Source organism: Macaca thibetana, chromosome 4, assembly GCF_024542745.1.
Source record: "Macaca thibetana thibetana isolate TM-01 chromosome 4, ASM2454274v1, whole genome shotgun sequence".
In the NCBI taxonomy this organism is placed as follows: Eukaryota; Metazoa; Chordata; class Mammalia; order Primates; family Cercopithecidae; genus Macaca; species Macaca thibetana.
In genome coordinates this window covers 92,597,498-92,618,535 of record NC_065581.1, presented here as the reverse complement: position 1 = coordinate 92,618,535, position 21,038 = coordinate 92,597,498, and the positions used below count along the sequence as shown (strand labels likewise).

The following is a 21,038-nucleotide window of genomic DNA, read 5'->3' as shown; positions in this document are numbered from 1 at the left end:
TTGATATGATTAACATAAAAATGTTAATATTAAGTGCAATCTCAGCAGGCATCTGGTCCAATGACTTCATTTTAAAGATATGGAAACAGGGCAGATCAGTCATTAGTAAATATCTTTGCTTATTTGATTTATGAGAAAGGCATAACTAATTAAACTTAAGGAATCAATAAATATAAATCTACATGACCAAAAATGAAGTGCTTTAACAGTTAAAAACTGTCAGCACCATGAAAGCAGAAAACTAGTCTTATTCATGCGTATAACTCCCTTAACTACTACATTCTTTGGCAGAAATCCAAGAAATATTTCATTAATGAATACTCAAAAAAAAATGCTTGAAGGTACGTGGACATCTTACACACACACACACACACACACACACACACACACTCCTTTTCCAAAATATTACTTTTAGTGAACTGTGCTTTGGTGTGATATCATAATCACATACTATACCGATATTTATAGGATAGACTGTCATGAAGTTTGTCTTTGTCCTATTTTAGGGAATGTGCTGATCAAGATAATGTACATTATATTACAGTATCTTCTTTATGAGAATCCTCAGAAGAATTCTCCTTTAATACTAAGGCGGTTATACTTTTCTTGAGAAATTTATTTGTTTCTTATACTATGAACATTGTATACTGTGTAGATGATTAGATATCCTTTTTCATATTGGCTATTCAAAGTCTTAAATTAGTGACCACTAGTATAGCAATGTATAATTTTGTTTTCATTTAATACTGTACTCAGTGTGGACTTAATAGGTATGTTCCTATTCTTGCTCTACTTTTGACTGAAACTGTATTGTCATATGCTATTCAGTCTAATAAATCACATCCTTTCTGAAACAAAGCAAATAATAAAGAAAGGCAGGCAAGGTGGGAATGACAAAGAAAGGTCGAGTGGTGGGCAGGCAGGCAAAAGCCAAATTAGAAGGAATAATAGAGATTAGCTAAGAGATATTCATCTAGCTCACTTCTTTAGATGCTTTAATCTGTGATTTTGCATCAGATAACAGCTGAAGGAAACTATCCCAAAAACAGAGCCCCCATGGATTCACTTCACTGACTTTTTTATTGTTATATGCTTAGAATTTATTCAAGTCACCATACAATGACTCGTCATATGAAATTCCCTTCTCAATGTTACAAAATGTTTAGGCCATTTTTCATAAATTACATAGTTTTATATTCTTTGTATCACAGGTCACAAATTAGTGACTCATTAGTGATCCATTAGCCAGATTCAACCAGCGAACATTTTAAAAATTTAAAAATATTTTATAATATTTGACCATATTATAATCAGAAAAATTAACAGACACACATAGCAAGATATACCTCCTCATTTTACGGACCCATAACAACAAAGCGGCAATGTTGACAGGAGCTGTTGAGAACTCCTTTTTTTTTTTTTTTTTTTTTTTTTTTTTTTTTTTTTTTTTTGAGACGGAGTCTCGCTCTGTAGACGACGCTAGAGTGCAGTGGCACAATCTCGGCTCACTGCAACCTCCGCCTCCCAGGTCCCGGCTCAAGCAATTATCTTGCCTCAGCCTCCCGAGTTGCTGGGTAACAGGCATGCGCCACCATGCTCAGCTAATTTTTGTATTTTTAGTAGGGATGGGGTTTCACCATCTTAACCAGGCTGGTCTTGATCTTCTGACCTCGTGATCCGCCCGCCTAGGCCCAAAATGCTGGGATTACAGGCGTGAGCCACCGCGACCGGCCGAGCACTCCTTTTAGGTGAGAATTGTCCACAGTCCCTGGGACTCTCTAAGGTTTTAAACCTGACGAATTCACTTACATTCCCTGCCAGGTTCCCGTAACCATTTGCATTTTTGACCCTAGGTGTAATTTCTACTTGAGAAATTTATGTTAAAATATAATTGACAAGGTAAAGTTTGCCTCCAATGGGAAAGGAGGTGCTGCTTTTCTGGCAGAAAGAGCCATATAGCCTCTTGGACTGACTATCAGGAAGCTCAATTACAAACGTGTACTCAACCACACATGCCACCAGCACTATATAATAGACATTCTTTTAAACAATTCCATCCATCATTATTTATACATTAATTTCGTAAGATTTACCTTTTGTAGAAAAATACTTCAAATCCGTTTTGCAAAGACAGTGCCTGTATTCTAATAACAGGAACCCTTATGTAAACGCTAATTAAGAATGAATCAAGGAAAAAAAATGAGAAAATAGTGTTGCATTACCAGAATAATTTCATCTGGGGATTGTCTGTAGCTACAAACACATAATACTAATAGGTGGAAAAATAGGAGAATTTGAGCTCAGTTACTGTTCATATAATGATTGCCACTAAATATTTTTAAGATATTTATAATATACCTAATAAGAGCAATTTTCAATAATGTGCTTTACCTAAATATTACAGCAAAGCAAATTTTCAAGTAAGAATTTAGCAAACAATCATAATTGCAGTTAATTTTTTACATAAAATCAGAGATTAGGCTGTTTCATTTTAATATTAATGACTGAATATTCTGCCATATGGCTAATATTTAAGACTGGGTAATTAAAAATGCTATATAGAAAAGCAGCATTCAATAAATATAAATTTAGTATATGCAAAAAAATAGCTTTGATCTAAACTTCCTTTTGATTTTAAATTTCATAAGGGAACTTTGTGAGGTTTTATAACTGATTTTTCTATAGGACTGTACGTAACACTTGCTAAATACTCTAATTTATTTGTAGATTATTTTGAATTTTATATGTAAAAAGTACTTCATTCACTAAATCATTCCTACTTTACTGCAGTGGCTAGAATCTCCAATACAATGTTGGGTAGCATTCATGAAAATAGACAGCCTTGCTTGGTTCCCTATCTCAAGGAGAAAAATAGCAAGTTTTACCACTAATTATGATACTTGCTGTAGGGTTTTTGGTAGATATCCTTTTTCAGATTAAAAATGTTCCTGTTTCTAATTTGCCAAGAGTAAACATGTACAAACACTGAATTGTATCAATTCTTTGCCACAACACTTTACCTTTAGTATGTTGTCAATGTAATTCATTGCTTTTCTCTTGTTAAAACACTTCTTTCAATCTAGACTAACTTCAACATGATCATGGCAGCCTCTCTATACACTGTGGTATTTGATTTGCTCATATTAGAATTTCGCTATCTATGTGAATAAATGACATGGTCCTATGATTTTGGCTTTATGCTATACCAGCCTCATGAGGAATGTTCCCTTATACTTTTTGGTTATGGCAGATGCATTCTTAATATCAGAGTAACTACTTTTTAATGATATATGTTATTTGTTTAGTTTCTATTTCAGCATTTAATGGTTCTTTTCTCTGGTTAATGAAATTTTTCTATTTTCTATATCTCAAGATAGAAATAACTGAAATAGCATTTGTTATCTTTTATAGTTTTCATGTATATAAAAATAAATGCACCATACTGCCACTTCTTGTTCCCATTTGGTTTCTGACCTTAAAAAACAATTAATTTTTCAAGAGAAAGAATATTTCAAGAGGTTTTTCTTTGGAAACACTTTTTTATGTAACCACAAACAATATTTAATGAAAGGATGTTTTTACTTGCCAAAGGTAGGCTTGAGCAGTTAACACAATTCTATCTATCTATCTATCTATCTATCTATCTATCTATCTATCTATCTATCTATCTTCTATCTATCTATCATCTATCTATAATTGGTATTTTCTTAATGTTTCAGTTTTACAAGATTAAGGGTTTTTATTAATTTGTTTTCTAACCCCAAAGAGATGCATAGTATTTTAACAGAGCGGAAAAACTAAATATCCTATGCAATATCTTCTTTAAAAAGTTGTGGCATGCTACTCATTTAGGTGACTGTGTTCAAACATAAAAATTTCTAAAGTTTAATACATGCATTTCAGCTGAATTTCTTCCAAAGAGTTTTTTTTTTTTTTTTTTTTCTTTGCATTTGATATTTTCAAGGCAATTTCAGGGCAAAATTTGTATCACATTAGACTCTATTATCAAATTAACACAACTAGAGTGTTTTGATAATGACTTTTGGTAAAATTCAAAAGCACTTTTATACAATAATTGTAATCATGTATTTTAAATATAATTGAGTAGCTCATAATTCTCATTGTGTTGCTTATAGTGATCTTTGCTCAGATTTTTAACCTATTCTTTTCAAAAATGAAAACACAAAAGCATAATACAATCATATACCATAATTGTAAGCAGTTTTATCTTACTACAGGGCATCACTCTTTTCTATCATAAAATATTTATATGGGGTTTAGCTTCCAAAGATTTTTTGACTTTATGGTAAAATTTATGGCTAATTTAATGTAATCTGAGAAACCTGAAATTCAGTATCTTCCAATATAGAATATCTAATATAGAAGTGCCATTATGTTTTGATTTCAATAAATTTTAGATGTATGACTATTTTTGTTCATTAGTCCTTTGTCTTTTGATGCCGTAAGTAGTAATGATATAACAACTAAAAAAGCTAATCACTTTGAAAAACGTTCCTCCCTTCATTGGTAGTTGGAACATAATAGCCACTACTCAGTTCTTTGATTTGACTAAGGATGAATGAGTCTCTATAAAGTAATTAAGCCAAAATAGTACCTAAATTCTCAAGGATAATAATCTGACAACAAGCCCACAGTAACATTTAGCCTTTATGTGGATATACGACAACATAGTATAAAACTTAATTTGGAGTACATTTTTTTAAAGACTAGAAATGTTAATATAATTTTTAAATTGTATTATTTTAATATTGAAAAAGTAATGCTTTGAGCCATAAAGCCTTTTTGCTTGTGGCTACATCAAGTTTTCATTTAGAAATTATAAATATTTGCAAAAATAACTGAAATTTTGCTGGTTGTAAATTATTGCTTTTCTTCACTACGTGATGTGAGTGTAATTCAAAATTTAAATATAGATTTTTAAAGACTGTTTCTGTAAGCACTGTAGAGTTTAGGAGCAGTCATGTTTAAACTGGCTAACTGTGGTCAGTTTGAAAACGTGCAGGAACTTGGTAGGTTCTCTACTGGTTTGTTACTTTGCTGTTTTAGAAGATTAATTTCCTAACGGATGTCGGAGCTAATATATGATTATACTCAAAGAAGAAAAAAAAATAGAGAAACAGCTCCCAAATTAAAAAAAAAAAAAAACCAATTATGTGTGCATGTATGTGTGTATATTTAACACAAGCTTACAGATTTAAAAAGTATATGCAGTTAAAGATATCCACTTTGTAAGTGCTGCATATCTCAAAAGAGAAAACATAAAGAATGATGACTGGATACTCCTTTTCATTTGTTAATCAGAAATCAAATAAGACATTTCATAAAGAGAAATGATAGACTTTAATATCTAAAATACAATGTATTCATAATTTTATGAAGTAAAAATTAACCATTCCACATAACAAAATAGTAATTTTTAATTAGTCTTAAAACAGAAAAAAGTTAACTCAAGTAAACATTAATAACAGCAGTTGTTGACAATATTAGTTCTTAAAAGAAACAGTAAAATATTTGGTTTCTATACAGTCAAAACAATTAGACTGATTAAACCATAAAAATTAATAACTTATGAAAGAATCCATTATGATTCATGCATTGTATTATACCACTTTAACAGTTTTATTATACTATATTGAATTCAAACATAGTTTTTTTTGAATCAAGAAATAAATTCTTTGCTCTTATTTACTTGTGATCATAACAATTGAAACTGTGTTACAAATAAAATGGTAAAGGCAGCTGTAATGAATACCTGAGGAAGATTTTGAAAGCTTTCCTAAGAATTAACAGAATTATTAGAGATATTTCCTAATGCAGTTGGCTCACCTTATTTGTGGGTTCTACATCCATGGCCAAGAAATTGCCGACTGAAAACTCTGAAGATGTACAGACTTTTTTTTTTCATGTCATTTTCATTATTCACTAACTGGTACAGTATAACAACTATTTACATAGCATTTACATTGTATTAAGTGTTATAAGTAATCTAGAGATGATTTAATGTGTACAGGAGGATGTGCATAGGTTATATGCAACTAATATGCCAGTTTATATCAGGGACTTGAGCATTTGCAGATTTTGGTTTCCATAGGGGTAACTGGAACCAATCCCCCACAGACAGTGAGGGATGACTGTAATTATTCTATTAAAAAGGGAGAAAAAACATATTAATATAATTATAAACTAGTAATTATGAGATCAGATGCCATTCTTCCATTGAGAATAACTTTGTGCAATGAAGAGAGAATCTGCTTTATCCTACTCTGAAATCTGTTGCTGCTGGTTGGTTAGGGTAATGTGTTGAGGAATCACAACAAAGCTCAGAGGTGAAGTATGCTGTGTGGATTCGCCATGTCTATAATGGGAAAAAGATAGAAAGTGGTGGTATCTGTGTTGAGAATATGCTGACCTTGTTTTTATAGACTTTCCTTTAATCTCACAACTATTTCCTAAAACTTACTTTCTGTCATGGTGGGTTCAAATACACAACATACACAAAAAACTCCTCTGTGGTAGATACTTCTCTAACAAAACTTTAATGAAATATGGTATATCATAAAAGAGTATTAGGTATGACATTTATAAATTATACCTAAAATAATATATTCAAGTTAAATGGATATAAGAAGAAAATCCACAGGTTGTATCTATACAGTATTACTATGTAAGTGCTTGGTTATATCAAAATATCAGCATAGTGATTTATTCTTTTATTTTCCCCTAGAAAATAATGATTACTACTACTGTATTAATTTCCTAAGGCCTGATCATTCTCTGAGAAATGACAAATTCCAAAACTATAAATAAATTAAACAGTAATGCCTCTTTTCAATAATATAATTTGTGTCAAAACCATTGTTTAAAAATAAAATAAATTTTGTCATCTGGTGAGCTATTTTATAAAAAATTTAGTGCTAATTTATGTTTCTGAATGGATGTCTTTATACTCTGAAGATTTATAGGCATTATTTTTTAGTATTATTCTATTGCTTTTCTTAATGGAACACCTAAGAAATAACATTTATGTAACAGGATATATATATTTCTTTACTACAGTTATAGTTATAAACATTAACTATAAGAATAGAGTGCATTTTATTTAGTTTTTAAGCAGATTTATTTTTAGTATACAAGTGATCAATTTGTCACAATACGACAAGTTATTGATGACAAGTATTTTAACCTATAGGTATGATAAAAGTCTAACATTTATAAAATGGGGATATTACTATATAAAAAATTGAAACTATTAGTTTTTAAGTAAAATATTAGTTTCTTCATTATTATACAGTGTTAAACTTAATGTAAAGCTAAACTTCTGGACTTACCCTAGACATAAAAAAATTTTCATTTCCATGTCTCTAGAACCTAAAATGGTAAGTAAATTTTCTCTATTACTTTTGGTCAAAATAACTTAAATTAAAAGATAATCTAATGACAGTAATAACATTTTTCTTTCCTAAAAAAATATTTGGTCTCTGATTTAAAGATAAGAATAATATAATAGTAACAACTTAAAAATTGACCAGATATACTAAAAATAATATTTGGGCATCATATCTACATAATAATTGTGAAATAACTGTTTTCCTAATAACTGAGAAGCAATCATTAACTTTTTCATAAAAGGACTTTCCATAGCTTCTAAAATACGGAATTCAGCACTGTAAAGCAGAAACACTAAACATGCCAAAACACCTAGCATGGTATAGGTAACCACAAATCTGCAAATGACGCACTGTGCCGTAGATAGCAGGCCTTCCTAACACAATTTGGTCATGGTAAGGTTTAATTTATGTAATTAAATTTTTTAAAAAAGACTATTAATTTAAAGCCATTTTGGGTTCACATTCACAGCAAAATTGAGAGGAAGGTACAGTGATTTTGTTAATCTTAAGAATTTCCTCATTATTGAAGAGTTATCCAGAGTCTAAATATTAAAACAATATAGTTGATTAAATTATTTTTAAAATATGACATAAAACATGTACATTATCTTTCAGGGTTTTTTTTTCTTTGATAGATATCCCAAATATACACACAATCCTATTTCTTTGGGTCTAGGATGTCAGTATAATTTAACTGTGTGCTAAGTGCTTTAGGTAACACAAGCATTTATCTATTGTAAAATGAAAATTCAATTGCCATCAAATCAGAATTTTGATTTCAGTCAGAAATGCAGTAAATTATGCCATAAGGAATATATTTGTATACATTTTGTCTGATATTTTCTCATGTGGTATTGTGAAGGGTAACAATTATAATATTATCTGTAAGAATTTTTAAAATGTATTTTTAAATATAACTACTAGTATATACTGGTTTTGATAGTTTTCTTTCCATAACGCAAAAAGAAAGCTATTTTTAAAAATTAGGTGATTTTTATAACTATTAAACTTTAATTAATGCATTAAGAAACAGGCAGCTGGTGATCTAATGTATAAGTTGTTCTTTCCTTACTGTATTTTTCAGACCACTTGCGAGTCAGTTCTAGGTAAAGACCTGGTTTATGAGGACGGTAATCTAGGTACACTGTATTACTGGTTCTTTTGGGAACAGCTTTTTCAATCTGAGTTCCTTCATGCCACTCATTAAAAGAGGTGATAGAAATTAAGCTGGGGTGTGTCTGAAGTGCGGCACTCAGAGCAATTTCATAATACTTCCCATTGATCCGGTTCCGAGTGTTTTGCGTGTTCCATGGACGGATGCTGGTATCTATGTATCCTGGGCCCACACTTGGGATAAATATTAAGTTGTATTTATCACAAAATAATTTTAGGCTAGCCCAATTCTGATGTGATGAGCCATAAGTAAAGCCATTTGTGGCAAAATATGTGTAAATTCCATCAAAACCACTTTGAAGAATATCATACTTATGTTTTTCTTCAACTAGAAGGGCAATAAACAATCCATCATAAGGAGAATTGCGAATACTCCGAGACCCTGAGGTGGTTAACAGATTGGCCCATTTTTCAGGTTTGGTAATATAGGAATCATAGACATAAAACATAGGAAGAGCATTGCCGGTCTTCGTCTTGTACCTGTAAAAGGCCGGATGATTTCCGTATCTAGAAAATAAGCATATATAAAAGCGGAATGAATATTCACAACTAATTTGCTACAGATAAAAACTGTTTATGTACTGAAAATGAAGGAATCAGTGCAGTTTGAACACATTACTTTTGGTCAAAATAACTTAAAATATTAAAAGATAATCTAATGACAGTAATAACATTTTTCTTTCCTAAAAAATATTTGGTCTCTGATTTAAAGATAAGAATAATATAATTGTAACAACTTAAATTTCTTAGGGGAATCAGTTGTGTAAGTGTAGTAATTAAAAATGCATTTTTAATTTTACACATTAGAAAATGAGATACTAAATGCATTACCAAACAAGTGATTAACTATCTCATATTGAGGTTTACGAATGATGACTAATGCCATAAAAAGCCTATGGTTCGCTACATTAATACATAAACTGCTTTTTTATCTATCAGTAATAAATATTCTACTGTTGCTGACAAGTTTCCTTGGAAGACTATGGCATCTGTCACAGACTGTTATCAGTAAAATTGTTTGAAAAAATGAAAACTGCATTAATAAATTCTTTTTGATCAGGCTAGATATAAATGACAATATCAGCTCTGGGTCTACTGCGTTAAAAGAAATACTTCACTTTTAATAATCTGAACCTTCTTTTTAAAAAGATAAAGCTATATTCCGAAGGTTTAGAAAACAATGTCAATTTAAAATATCAAAATTACAGAAATCATAGTCTATAAACCTGTAACACAGTAAAAACAGCAATCTGCCAAAAAGAAAGTGAATTGTAAGGAACTTCAGCAATGTTCCTTTAATAAAATTAAATAACAATTTAATTTTATTTTATTAAAAATGGAATAATCATAAATCATTCAAATCTCAAATATAATTTAATGTACTATTCTTAAAACAATAATTATCACTGGATAATATAACAATATTTATAAATACTGAAGAAACTCACTTGTCTATAATATACTTGATATTTTGGTACATGTTTTGATCATCTCTATTGCTATATGGTTCTATGTGAAAAGTAACCTAAAACAAACAAAAAAATCAGTTAGGGGATAAATTATCTATAATGTTAAACTGAAGTATATTTCATATATTTAATAAAGTAACTGATTAAATCACCTTAATTTAAGATTAATATTTATCGAACACAGAAACTACCAGAGAATTTTTACCAATAAAATTTACTGCTAAATAACATGCTAAACATTTTATACTTATTATCTTGGTTAATCTTCACAAATCCCTAAGGTATTTGTTTTCTTAGTAAGGTAATCAAAGATAGACAGAACCTTAAGAAATGTTCAGTAAGTTGTTCCAAGTCACCCAGTTTGTTGGAGGTAATACTGATGATCTGAATTCCGAGTTCGAATGCTTAACCACTATGCAAGGCTCCTTTTTATGTTTACTCCTTATAAAAATATGTTTCTTACATATTTATATCCATATAAGATATATAGGAAATACTCTATATTCAGATATATGTTTCTTTTAGGAAAACGACCAAAAAAATAGAAAAATCTGGATTCTTTACAGGCATGTGACCATTAAGCTTAAATTTAAATGGAAGTCATTAGCAAATTTATTTACATCTAAATCCTTCCATACCATTAAAACAGCATTTTACAAAATAATATACATTTACTTCTATTAAAGAATTTATAATGAAATCGCTTAAAAATAATATCCACTAGTGTCATAAAGGACAATAATTTTCATAATGCCTAGGTTTGGATATCCCATACACACACACACACACACACACACACACACACACACACACACACACATAGATACACACACACATTATAAATATGTAAACATATAGAGAGCAGTAATTATAATTTTTTTTTTTTTTTTGAGATGGAGTCTCACTCTGTTGCCCAGGCTGGAGTGCAGGGGGGCGATCTCGGCTCACTGCAAGCTCTGCCTCCCGGGTTCACGCCGTTCTCCTGCCTCTGCCTCAGTCTGGCCAGTAGCTGGGACTGCATGCGCCCGCCACCACGCCCAGCTAATTTTTTGTATTTTTAGTAGAGATGGGTTTCACCATGTTAGCTAGGATGGTCTCGATCTCCTCACCTTGTGATCCGCCCGCCTCGGCCTCCCAAAGTGCTGGGAATACAAGCATGAGCCACTGCGCCCGGCCAAGTATTTTTAAAATACTGTGCACAGACTAAAATTTTTTAACTTAAAGTTGGCTATACATAAATCAAGACAGACAAATTATGGCTAGTAAAACCATTCTGTATGCCACTTCTAACTAGTAAAGTAAAAAATACAGAAGATACTTCTCTTAGACGACAATCTATTTCAGATTCATAAAACAAAGAATGAGGATTTTCACTTTTATTCCTAGTTTTACTGACTTACCAACATCAATTAAAAATCTTTATGGTACTCTAATAAATTTACTGTTTTAATTTCAGGTTTCAGGCTCTATGAGGTATTTATGGAACTAGAGACTTCTATTGCAATATGAAACTCCTCTGTTTTCAATTACCCAATTAAAGCAAAATGTATTTTACATTAATCAATGCTATTTGTTTTCATATAATCAATTTTAAAGTTAAATAATATTTAATAAAAATATAATTTTCTACTTTAAATAAATTACAGTAATATTACAAAAATAAGTTTTTGTCGTAAAAAACTAAGTCAAATTCATTTTTGCACCTTATTGTTAGTATTGCCAGGGTAGTAACTGCTAGGGCAGTTAGATTTCTCAGTAACTTTGGTATTTGTTTTTAAATTCAGTTGAAAGCAAATTACCAAGTGTGTAGGTATTTTCATACTATTATATAATGTTTCCTTGGGTAATTCTTCCTTCAGATACATCACTGTGTTTTCTAAATTTCCATGTTATACATAAAGGACACCATATTTAAGCAATATCTAACTTGAAATATCCTATATCAAAATGAATTTGCTTTTACAGTTGCAAACAACAAATAGCATGCTATTTTTGAAAAGCACAGATCAATATATTTGCAGTAAATGCAAAAAGCTATTATTGGTAAATATAAAACATTTAAAATTTTCCCTCATGTATTTCTAATGTCTTAATTATAATAAAATTACTTTGCAATTTTAATTAATGATGTGATCTAGTCTCCATCTCTCTATTCCATTTGGAAAAATCTATTAGTTCAATTTTAAAATAATAGAATTCTATATATAAAATCTTTAGAGTCCATCTTTAGAGAATAAGAACATAAACATTCCCTCATTTCATGTTTTTAATTTTGACCTTTCCTGTCTTTTTTTCCTGCATTTTAATAACTTTAATAAATTTTAATAAACAAAACGAACTTTCTTAAATGAAAATCTGGTATTTTTCCCCTTCTCCAACTCCATTCCCTACCTTCACCCCTGCACACTCCCCTATCCCCTGACACAACAAAAATGAGGTAGGTCTTCCTACTCCTAGGTGGTGCCATAATATCTCATACTTCTTTCCTCTTCCTGAAATTTACTTGTCTTTGTGTCTGACCTCCAGTAGATTACAAGGCATTTTAGGGACAGAGATAATACTTTATCCTTTCGTAATATTTCATGCATCTGCAATTGTAAATGAATGAATGCAGCATAAATGGACTAATGATTTGGGTTAAACTCTTAAACTACCATCTGACACGTAGCAGGCACTAAATGAATGAATGCATGCATAAAAAATACAAAAACTTAAGGTGGACTAATGTCCCATTTGCAGGCTGAGGCAAAAAAAACGGGAAGCTTGCAGTTAAACTCTTGACAGAGCAAGACTCCGTCTCAAAAAAAAAAAAAAAAAAAAATCTACCATTTATACTGAATTTAGGTAAGATTCCCAAAGTTTTTGCCACGAATTCACAATATTCATTTAACAAGGAAAATGAAAAAGGAGAGGCCATGACTAATATAACATGTTTCAAATGCAGGTGAAAATCATTTAAAAAAGAATCACACACATACTTATATGCATGTATCACATGGTGGTAATCGGCATAAGCCTGAAAAGCAGATAAAATGACTCTAGAGCCATACGCAAAGAAATAATGGATGTTGATAAACCTAGTATAAGAAATGTGATTTCTGCATAAAGTAGAAAGAAAATACGCTACTTTAAAATAACATACTAAATTTATTAAAATGCAAGAAGATCACCAGGGCTGAGTTGGTTTTTTCCCCTATAATCCTGAGCAAAAAAAAAAATCACTGAATCTGCCCAATTTTTCTTTACTTAGAGGAATGATTTAATTCAGTCAAGTTTTGATTAAATAATGCCATGTAACAACCCCACAATCTCAGTGGCTCTAAAAGACAAACATTTGCTTTTTGAACATAAAATCTATGAATTAGCTTATGATGGCTCTGCTCCAGGCTGGTTCAAATCAGCTCATGTGTCTGTCATTCTGAGCCCTAGACAGAAGGGGGCATGCTTTTCTCATAAAAGAGAATAGGAGTATAATCATGTAAGCGCATAGTATACATTATCTTTTCTCACATCTCATCAGCCAAAGCAAGCCATAAGGCCAGACCCAACAACAGGGCAGGAAGTATACTTACTCTGCATGGAGGGGAAGGAAAACCAGAATATTTGCTAAACAATGACAGTATCTACCAAACATCTCTATCATGTCTCACTCAAAAAACTGTTCCATTGTTCTTAATGGTGCAGGACAGAGAGCTTATAGAGGAAGGAATCCAGCCCTGATTTTTATACTGTCTGCAAAACCAGCCTACCAATGACGGTTATAAGTGCAACAGCCTTTGCTCTAGCAAAACATGCAGACAAGTATACTTTAAAAGAACAGAAACTAAATCGCTTTGAAAAATCAAGATTTAAATTTTACTTTCACTTACTTACACTTTCAAAAAAAAAACCTAGTCACATTTGCTAAAGATAATGAAAACTAAATAAAGCGCCAATCATGTCCTTTTCTTGCATGTTTGTTTATAATTTAAAAGGCACTTACTTAAAATAACTCTTGGTTGAAGTTAACAAATCAAAATTACAATTACAAAATATTTAATGACTAATATTAGTAAAAACATTATATAATCAAAATGAATGAACTATAACAAAAGCTTAACTGTGAGATGAATTCATTCCCTAAAAATTCTCCATCCCTAAACAAAAAAGAATAAAAATAAAAATTATTTTTACCTCAAAAAGTAGAAAGAGTAAAAAAAAAAAAAAAAACTAGAGAAAGATATCAATAAAAAAGGAGAATTAAAACATTAAAACCATTAGAATATTTTAAAAATAAAATTGATACATGGAAGGGTTTTTTGGGGGTGGGGGGTAAGCTAATTAATATTAATCAAAATGGTGAAAAAAGGGCACAGTATTTCCATGCTTTGAAGATTAGCCAAAAAAAAGAGATGTTACTAATGAATGCATTTTACACTTAAGGTTTTAGACGTGGTCAGTTATGTGCACTGGAGGCTACAATTTGTCAGCACGCAATCTACAACATCATTAATCTTTTCTATCGGATTGCCTTAGCACATTAAATAATTCTAGTAAGGTATTGTCATTCATTAAACATTAAAATTTCCTTATATTAGCAAGAAAAGGGAAAGTTTTCCATTCTTTAAAAAAACAGGATTTACTGCATTTTATTGAATTGGGAAAAATGTCCGTTCCACAACAACAGAAATCATAAACAAATCTAATAAATAAAACCATCTTATGGTTTCATTGTCATTGTACAAATGAAGGGGATAAGCCAAGAAGATCAAGGAACTAATATAAGATTCCAGAGCTACTCAGTTGGAACAAGCTCCAGCCTCATGATTACAGGTCTATTCTTTGTCTATACATAGTTCCTCACCAGACATGAGGCCAAGAAACTGTTCTGAAAATTTTGGAAAACATCAGTCTATTGCGTTCCAAGTTTCTCTGATCATTAGATATAAAATCTGTAGCACAGAGAGATCAAGTATGTTGGCAACATTAAATAGGCAATCAGTGGTCGAGCTCTTTGCCACACTCTCCTTCTCTACACAGATGCTTTAAACAGGAGAAAAAGCCGACCAATCTTCATATATCATAACAATTTCATTTTCTCTTTAAAAATTTCCTGAAAGTACTAAAATAGCCAGTTTCTTGAGTTCCCATCTTCCAGGATTTTGGCAGGGTCGGGCCAGAGGAGCAGCTCTTGGACTTGTTTTGTGGAAGATAAATCAATCACTTACCCAACTTCCGCCTGGGTGCCAGAACCTGGAGGCTTGCCTATTTGCAGATTTCAAATGTCAATAAGAACTCACTGAAAGGCACCAAGGGACACAGCAGATGACAGCTCTTGCTAGACAGCTAATTTGAGAGATGCTGTCTTAACAGTTTCAGGATAGTAAATTAGAAAGAAGCAGCAGCTTTATGGACAGGAATAAAAAAATGCTTGCCTATTTAGCTCTTTCTCCCTAGAGTTCCATTTCTATTCTCCAATAACTACTCAATCTCTAGGCTGCAAAAGGAAAATTAAGACAAAATTAATGCTTCATATTTTTATTTGAAATGAAATATTTCCACAGTGGTCCATAACATATCTTACAGGGCCCAATTACCACTAATGGACAAACCAGATTGTCTTCCATTAGAATATAACTGCAAGAAGTTACAGAGCAAATAAAACTGTTCAGCAAATTTTAAGAGTGGTTGCAATCTGAGAACTCAGGATAATGGTAAGTGGTCTCTAGTTAAAAGACCCTAAATCCTTTTTTTGAGATAGACTCTCACTCTGTCGTACAGGCTGGAGTGCAGTGGCACCAATCTCAGCTCACTGCAATCTCTGCCTCCCAGGTTCAAGCAATTCTCGTGCCTCAGCCTCCTGAGTAGTAGCTGGGACTACAGGTGTGCACCACCATGCCCAGCTACTTTTTGTATTTTAGTAGAGATGGGGTTTCAACATGTTGGCCAGGCTGGTCTTGAACTCCTGGCATCAAGAGATCCGCCTACCTTGGCATCCCAAAGTGCTGTGATTACAGGTGTGAGCCACTGTGCTCAACCTGACATTTTCATTAAGATTTTCAAACACAATACATTGAACAAGAAGGAAAAACTCTAAGAAACATGAGCAAGCAGAGAATAAGAGTTACCTGATATGAAACAAAAATGTCCAAGGACACAGAACAGAGAAGATAATACCAAAAATAAAAAAATAAAATAAAATAAAATAAAATAAAATAAAGCAGTTTCCTGAGGGCAAGATCATGAATATTCTTTTTATAACTGATTTTTAATGATTTTTTGAATTACATAATAGATTTCCATATTAAGTGTCAAGATTCTGCATCCATCTCTTTCTCCAAACTGAGGCTAATGTTATATTCTTTAATTTCTATCAATTTATAGTATATATTATCTGAGAAGACAAATTTTTCCCCTCATTAAAAACTTTAAGTCTTACTTGATTCCAACATATTTATAAACTTTGAAATTAGTTTGTTAAATTCTGTGTTTAAAATCTCATCAGAATTTCTAATTGGGATTGCATTAAGTTTACAAAAGTTATTAAAAGAAAGAAAAATGTGAGAATGGCTATTTCTGCAATTTGAATCTTCTCATCAAAGTCATGGGAAGTCATTTATGCAGGTCTTCCATATCTTTTGATAAAATGTTAAAGATTTCTTTGCATATACATTTGATGTTATTTTCAATGCACACTTTCCCATTTTGTTCTGTAATAGAGGAATCTTACTGAAATGTACATGTTTTCATTCCAGGCACCTTACTGAATTCATTATTTTTCATAGTTTTTTGGCAGTTTTCAGGGGTTTTGTAAGTATTTGTCATTTGCAAAGAAAAAAACCATATTTTATTTAGAACTATTTCTTCTTTTTGCATTTTTTAGTCGAACTGCTTGTTTAGAGTCTCCATAACAGCACTAAATAATATTGTAATCTTGTATTGATCTTGGTTGAGCATGACACTACTTTTTCTCCATCAGATACAGTGTTTAAAATATGCTACTAAGAGACACCCGTTATCAAGCTAAAGAACTTTGGTTACTAAGGACTTTATTAACATGAATTTTTCTTTCCTAAAATTTTCAGTATCTGTTAAGATAATCATATTTTACCTTCTTTAAATAATTTAAATAAGCACTACGTTTTTTTACTTAATGCTTACTCTGTGCCAGACAGGAATCTATGTTTTACATGAATTATCTCATATAATCTTTATAACCACTCTGTGTGTAAGGAAGGTTTTGTTGCTATTTCCATTTTAGAGATGAAGAAACTGAGACAAGTCATATTATAAAGCTACAAAGTGGCTGAGCCAGGATTGAATGTAGGCCTATTATAAATATATAAATATAAATATATATATATAATATAAATAAATATAAAACATGATTAGAAACATAGTAAAGAATCTCTAAAATATAATTTAGATAAGATTGAAATTCCTATTATATAAATTTTCTTTATGAAATAGAGTATTTAAGAGATTCTAAGTCATTATCATTTTTAATTAAAATGACTATTTCAAAAATTGTTATTACTATCCTCTTGTCCAAAAGAATTAACTTATGTATAGCTTGAAAATAAAATACCTTCAGGTTATATTTATGAGCTTTATCCAAAATAGTGGGTACCAAGTTATCAGTAGGTTCTCCATTTTCATCATTTACATCAGGTGGGTACCAAGAGAGGGCTAGTACACCTAATAGAAAAGACCGAAAAGAAAGGGAAAAGACAAGAACATGATGCAGATATTCTTAAAAAGGCATAGTAAGTACCAAACAGTTGGCAATAAAAGAACATATTTCCACGAGGTGGTTTTGTTAAGTTCCTTCAGAATACATATGGTTATTTGATCACTTTGTCAATATTTATGACCTCTTTATCAGGCATTAATATGCTTTTGTAAAAGTGAACAGACTTTACCTTTTAGAGTTTTAGGTTTACATAAAAATAGCAAAGAAAGTATGGAGTTCTCATATACTCTTCCTCCTACCTGCCCCTACCCTCCACATGGTTTTTCCTATTATTAACATCTTTCATTGGTGTGGAACATTTGCTACAATTGATGACCCAATATTGAAAGATTTTCATTAACTGAAGTCCATAGTTTACATCAGTGTTCACATTTTGTGTTGTACAGTTCAACAGGTTTTGACAAATCTATTATACCATATGTCCTCCATTACAGTAGCTGACAAACTAGTTTTACCAGCTCCATAAACCTCCCGCGCTATACTGATTCATCCCTGTTCCCTCTCCCCCTCACCCCTGGCAATAACTAAGCTTTTTGCTGCCTATAATTTTGCCTTTTCCAGAAGGTCATATAGTTGGAATCATAAAGTATGTAGCTTTTTAGAACTGGCTTCATTCATTTAGCAACTTGAATTTTTAGGTTCCTTCATATCTTTTCATAACTTGATAGCTCATTTCTTTTTACTGCTGCACAATAAGTCATTGTATGTATGTTTATACATTCACCTAATGAAGGACATCTTGGTTGTTTCCAATTTTTGGCAATTATGAATAAAACTGCCATAAACATATATATGCTGTTTTTGTGTAGATCAATACCTTTTAACAGAAAATTTTAACATAGTAAAATAATTACTCTTCCTCTCTGTAGTGCCTGCCTACTTATTTCTGAACTTATAAATTATGTGTTGGAAGCATAAATTACATGGAAATCACTAACCGGAGACAGAATATTTAAGATCAATTAATTCAAAGCCTCATTATATATACAAAGAAATGGACAGTCATCAGAAAGATGGCACAAATTTCTAGATAAATCAACAGACTCTTTAAGGCAGGGAAGTAAATAACAATAGTACCAAAAGAGAAGCATGAGGAAATTAAGAAATTGAAGGTAAGAAACTGCCAGAGAAATAAATTTTAAGACCTAAGTTTTGTGCTAGCCATGCCATGTACAAATAAGTAAGTCCCATTAGGACAACAAATCAAAGTTAATGGAAAAATAATCCTTATGTCCCCTATCCACTCTGAAAATAAGAATGGCAACTAGAATAAAAGATAGAAAAAATAACCTGTAACATATGAGGCTTGAGGGAAACTGGCTAGCCAGAGGAAGGCATATCCTAGAGAGGAATGCTGGTGAGAAAAGTGTCTGGAGACAATTAATACAACATTTTATAAGCAATCACTTATAATCTTGTAAGATTACTAGCCCAGCTTGTAAGAAGAGTATCACCAATGAAAATAAGAATGACAACAAAAGTTTTCTAAACATGCAACCTACCAAAAAATTATTTTATGCAAAAAATAAAAGAGAAAAAAAATAAACATTAAACAACAGAAAGATTATGCCATGAATCTGAAAATTATAAGCAAAGCATTCTTCCATAAAAGTAAAAACAAAACAAGATTCCTGAGTGGACTAGTTTAAAATAACAGTTGGTCTAATAGTAGACCAAGTACTCTCCATGAAAATAACCATTATTATTATATAAACCATGGGGAGAAAATGTCTTAGAGTCAAAGAGCTGAAGAGAGTAAGAAATTTCCTGGCCAAATTGAAGGGAAAATGTGAAACCAGAAAGATAAGTGAGCAACGAGGTCTGTTTGCCCCAAGCAAAATTGGTAGAAGTAAACCAACTTAACAGTGAATTAAACTGCAGGTTCACAGTGCTTGTACAGTCCTCTAGCTTTAGACCTAATTTAAGGTAACCCAGACATGGTATTCTAAACAGTCACCAGGCAGAAGCAAAAGAAAATCCTTTCTGGAGGAAGGCATCTTCTTCCTGGGCCTCAAATTACTTACAAAAAGTTTTTTTAAAAGAACAATAAATAGTATACAATCAAAGATAATTAAGAACACAAAGAATAAAACACCATGCACAAGAATCAGCAGAATCAAGACAACAGCAACAACATGCAACAACTTCAGATATTGCCATTACACACACTTCTAAAAATTACCTTCATAGTTTAAAAGAGAAAAGACAAAAAGCACTTACCTTGAAAAATTGTGACTTTTGTCCTTTTCCTAATTCATCTACTATTCTGATTTCTTTTTGTGAGAGGCAGGGCAGTTTGAGAATATGCATGGGCTTTGAACATGTATTCAAGTATCTCACCACTCATCAGCTACATGAACTAAGGGCAAGTTAACTTCTTGCTTCTGTGGCCTCACCATCAAAACACAGATAATTCCTACCTTTCAGGATATATTTTAAGTACACACATAGAATTCCATTAACTAGACTACAGTATTCGATAAATATTGGTTCCTTAAACTACAATGTTCTCTGTTTTTTTCCTCACATTTTTCCCTCCCTCTTCAACTATACCCCTCTCCTAGCACACACATACACATGTACACACACATGAGCTTTAGCATCTTTTTTTTTTTTTTTTGAGACGGAATCTTGCTCTGTTGCCAGGCTGGAGTGCAATGGCGCAATCCCGGCTCACTGCAACCTCCGCCTCCCAGGTTCAAGTGATTCTCCTGCCTCATTCTATCGATCACAGATAGAATCCCTCCTCTGGGATTACAGGTGCCCACCGCCACACAAGGCTAATTTTTGTATTTTTAGTAGAGATGGGGTTTCACCATGTTGGCTAGGATGGTCTCGATCTTCTGATCTCGTGATCCTCCTGATCTTGTGATCCTCCCGCCTCGGCCTCCCAAAGTGTTGGGATTACAGCCGTGAGCCACTGCGCCCAGCCAATCTTATCCGTTTTAAGACTATTATCTCCATTCCACCACTTCTTTACTCTCTTCCTCAAGCTTGATTACATTCTAGTCCTATGCTGTCCAAAATAATACCCATTATCTACCATATACATTAAAATTTAAAAGAATTAAGTTTTCTTGCACACTCAACTAGCTACATTTCAAGTGTTCAACAGCCACATATGAGTATATATCTACTGTTTTAGGCAGCACAGATAGAGAACATTTTCATCATCACAGAAAATTCTACTGGACAGCACTGCCATATTATTCTGATTCTTCTAATTAACCACCCCATTCTTGGTCTAGTAATTTC

At 31.9% G+C, this 21,038-nt stretch overlaps 1 protein-coding gene across 2 annotated transcripts in view; it reads right to left on the bottom strand.

Annotated features, from left to right (window-relative positions):
- Positions 1-5,374: 5,374 nt before the first annotated feature.
- MANEA (mannosidase endo-alpha) overlaps positions 5,375-21,038 on the bottom strand; it is a 31,565-nt gene continuing 15,901 nt past the window's right edge. For both annotated transcript variants that reach the window (XM_050786220.1, XM_050786221.1), the window contains exons 3-5: positions 17,619-17,728; positions 10,031-10,107; positions 5,375-9,089 (exon numbers count right to left, since the gene is read on the bottom strand). In XM_050786220.1, coding sequence (XP_050642177.1) covers positions 8,432-9,089; positions 10,031-10,107; positions 17,619-17,728 — 845 coding nt within the window. In that variant the 3' untranslated portion in view covers positions 5,375-8,431. The remainder of the gene's footprint in view (positions 9,090-10,030; positions 10,108-17,618; positions 17,729-21,038) is intronic.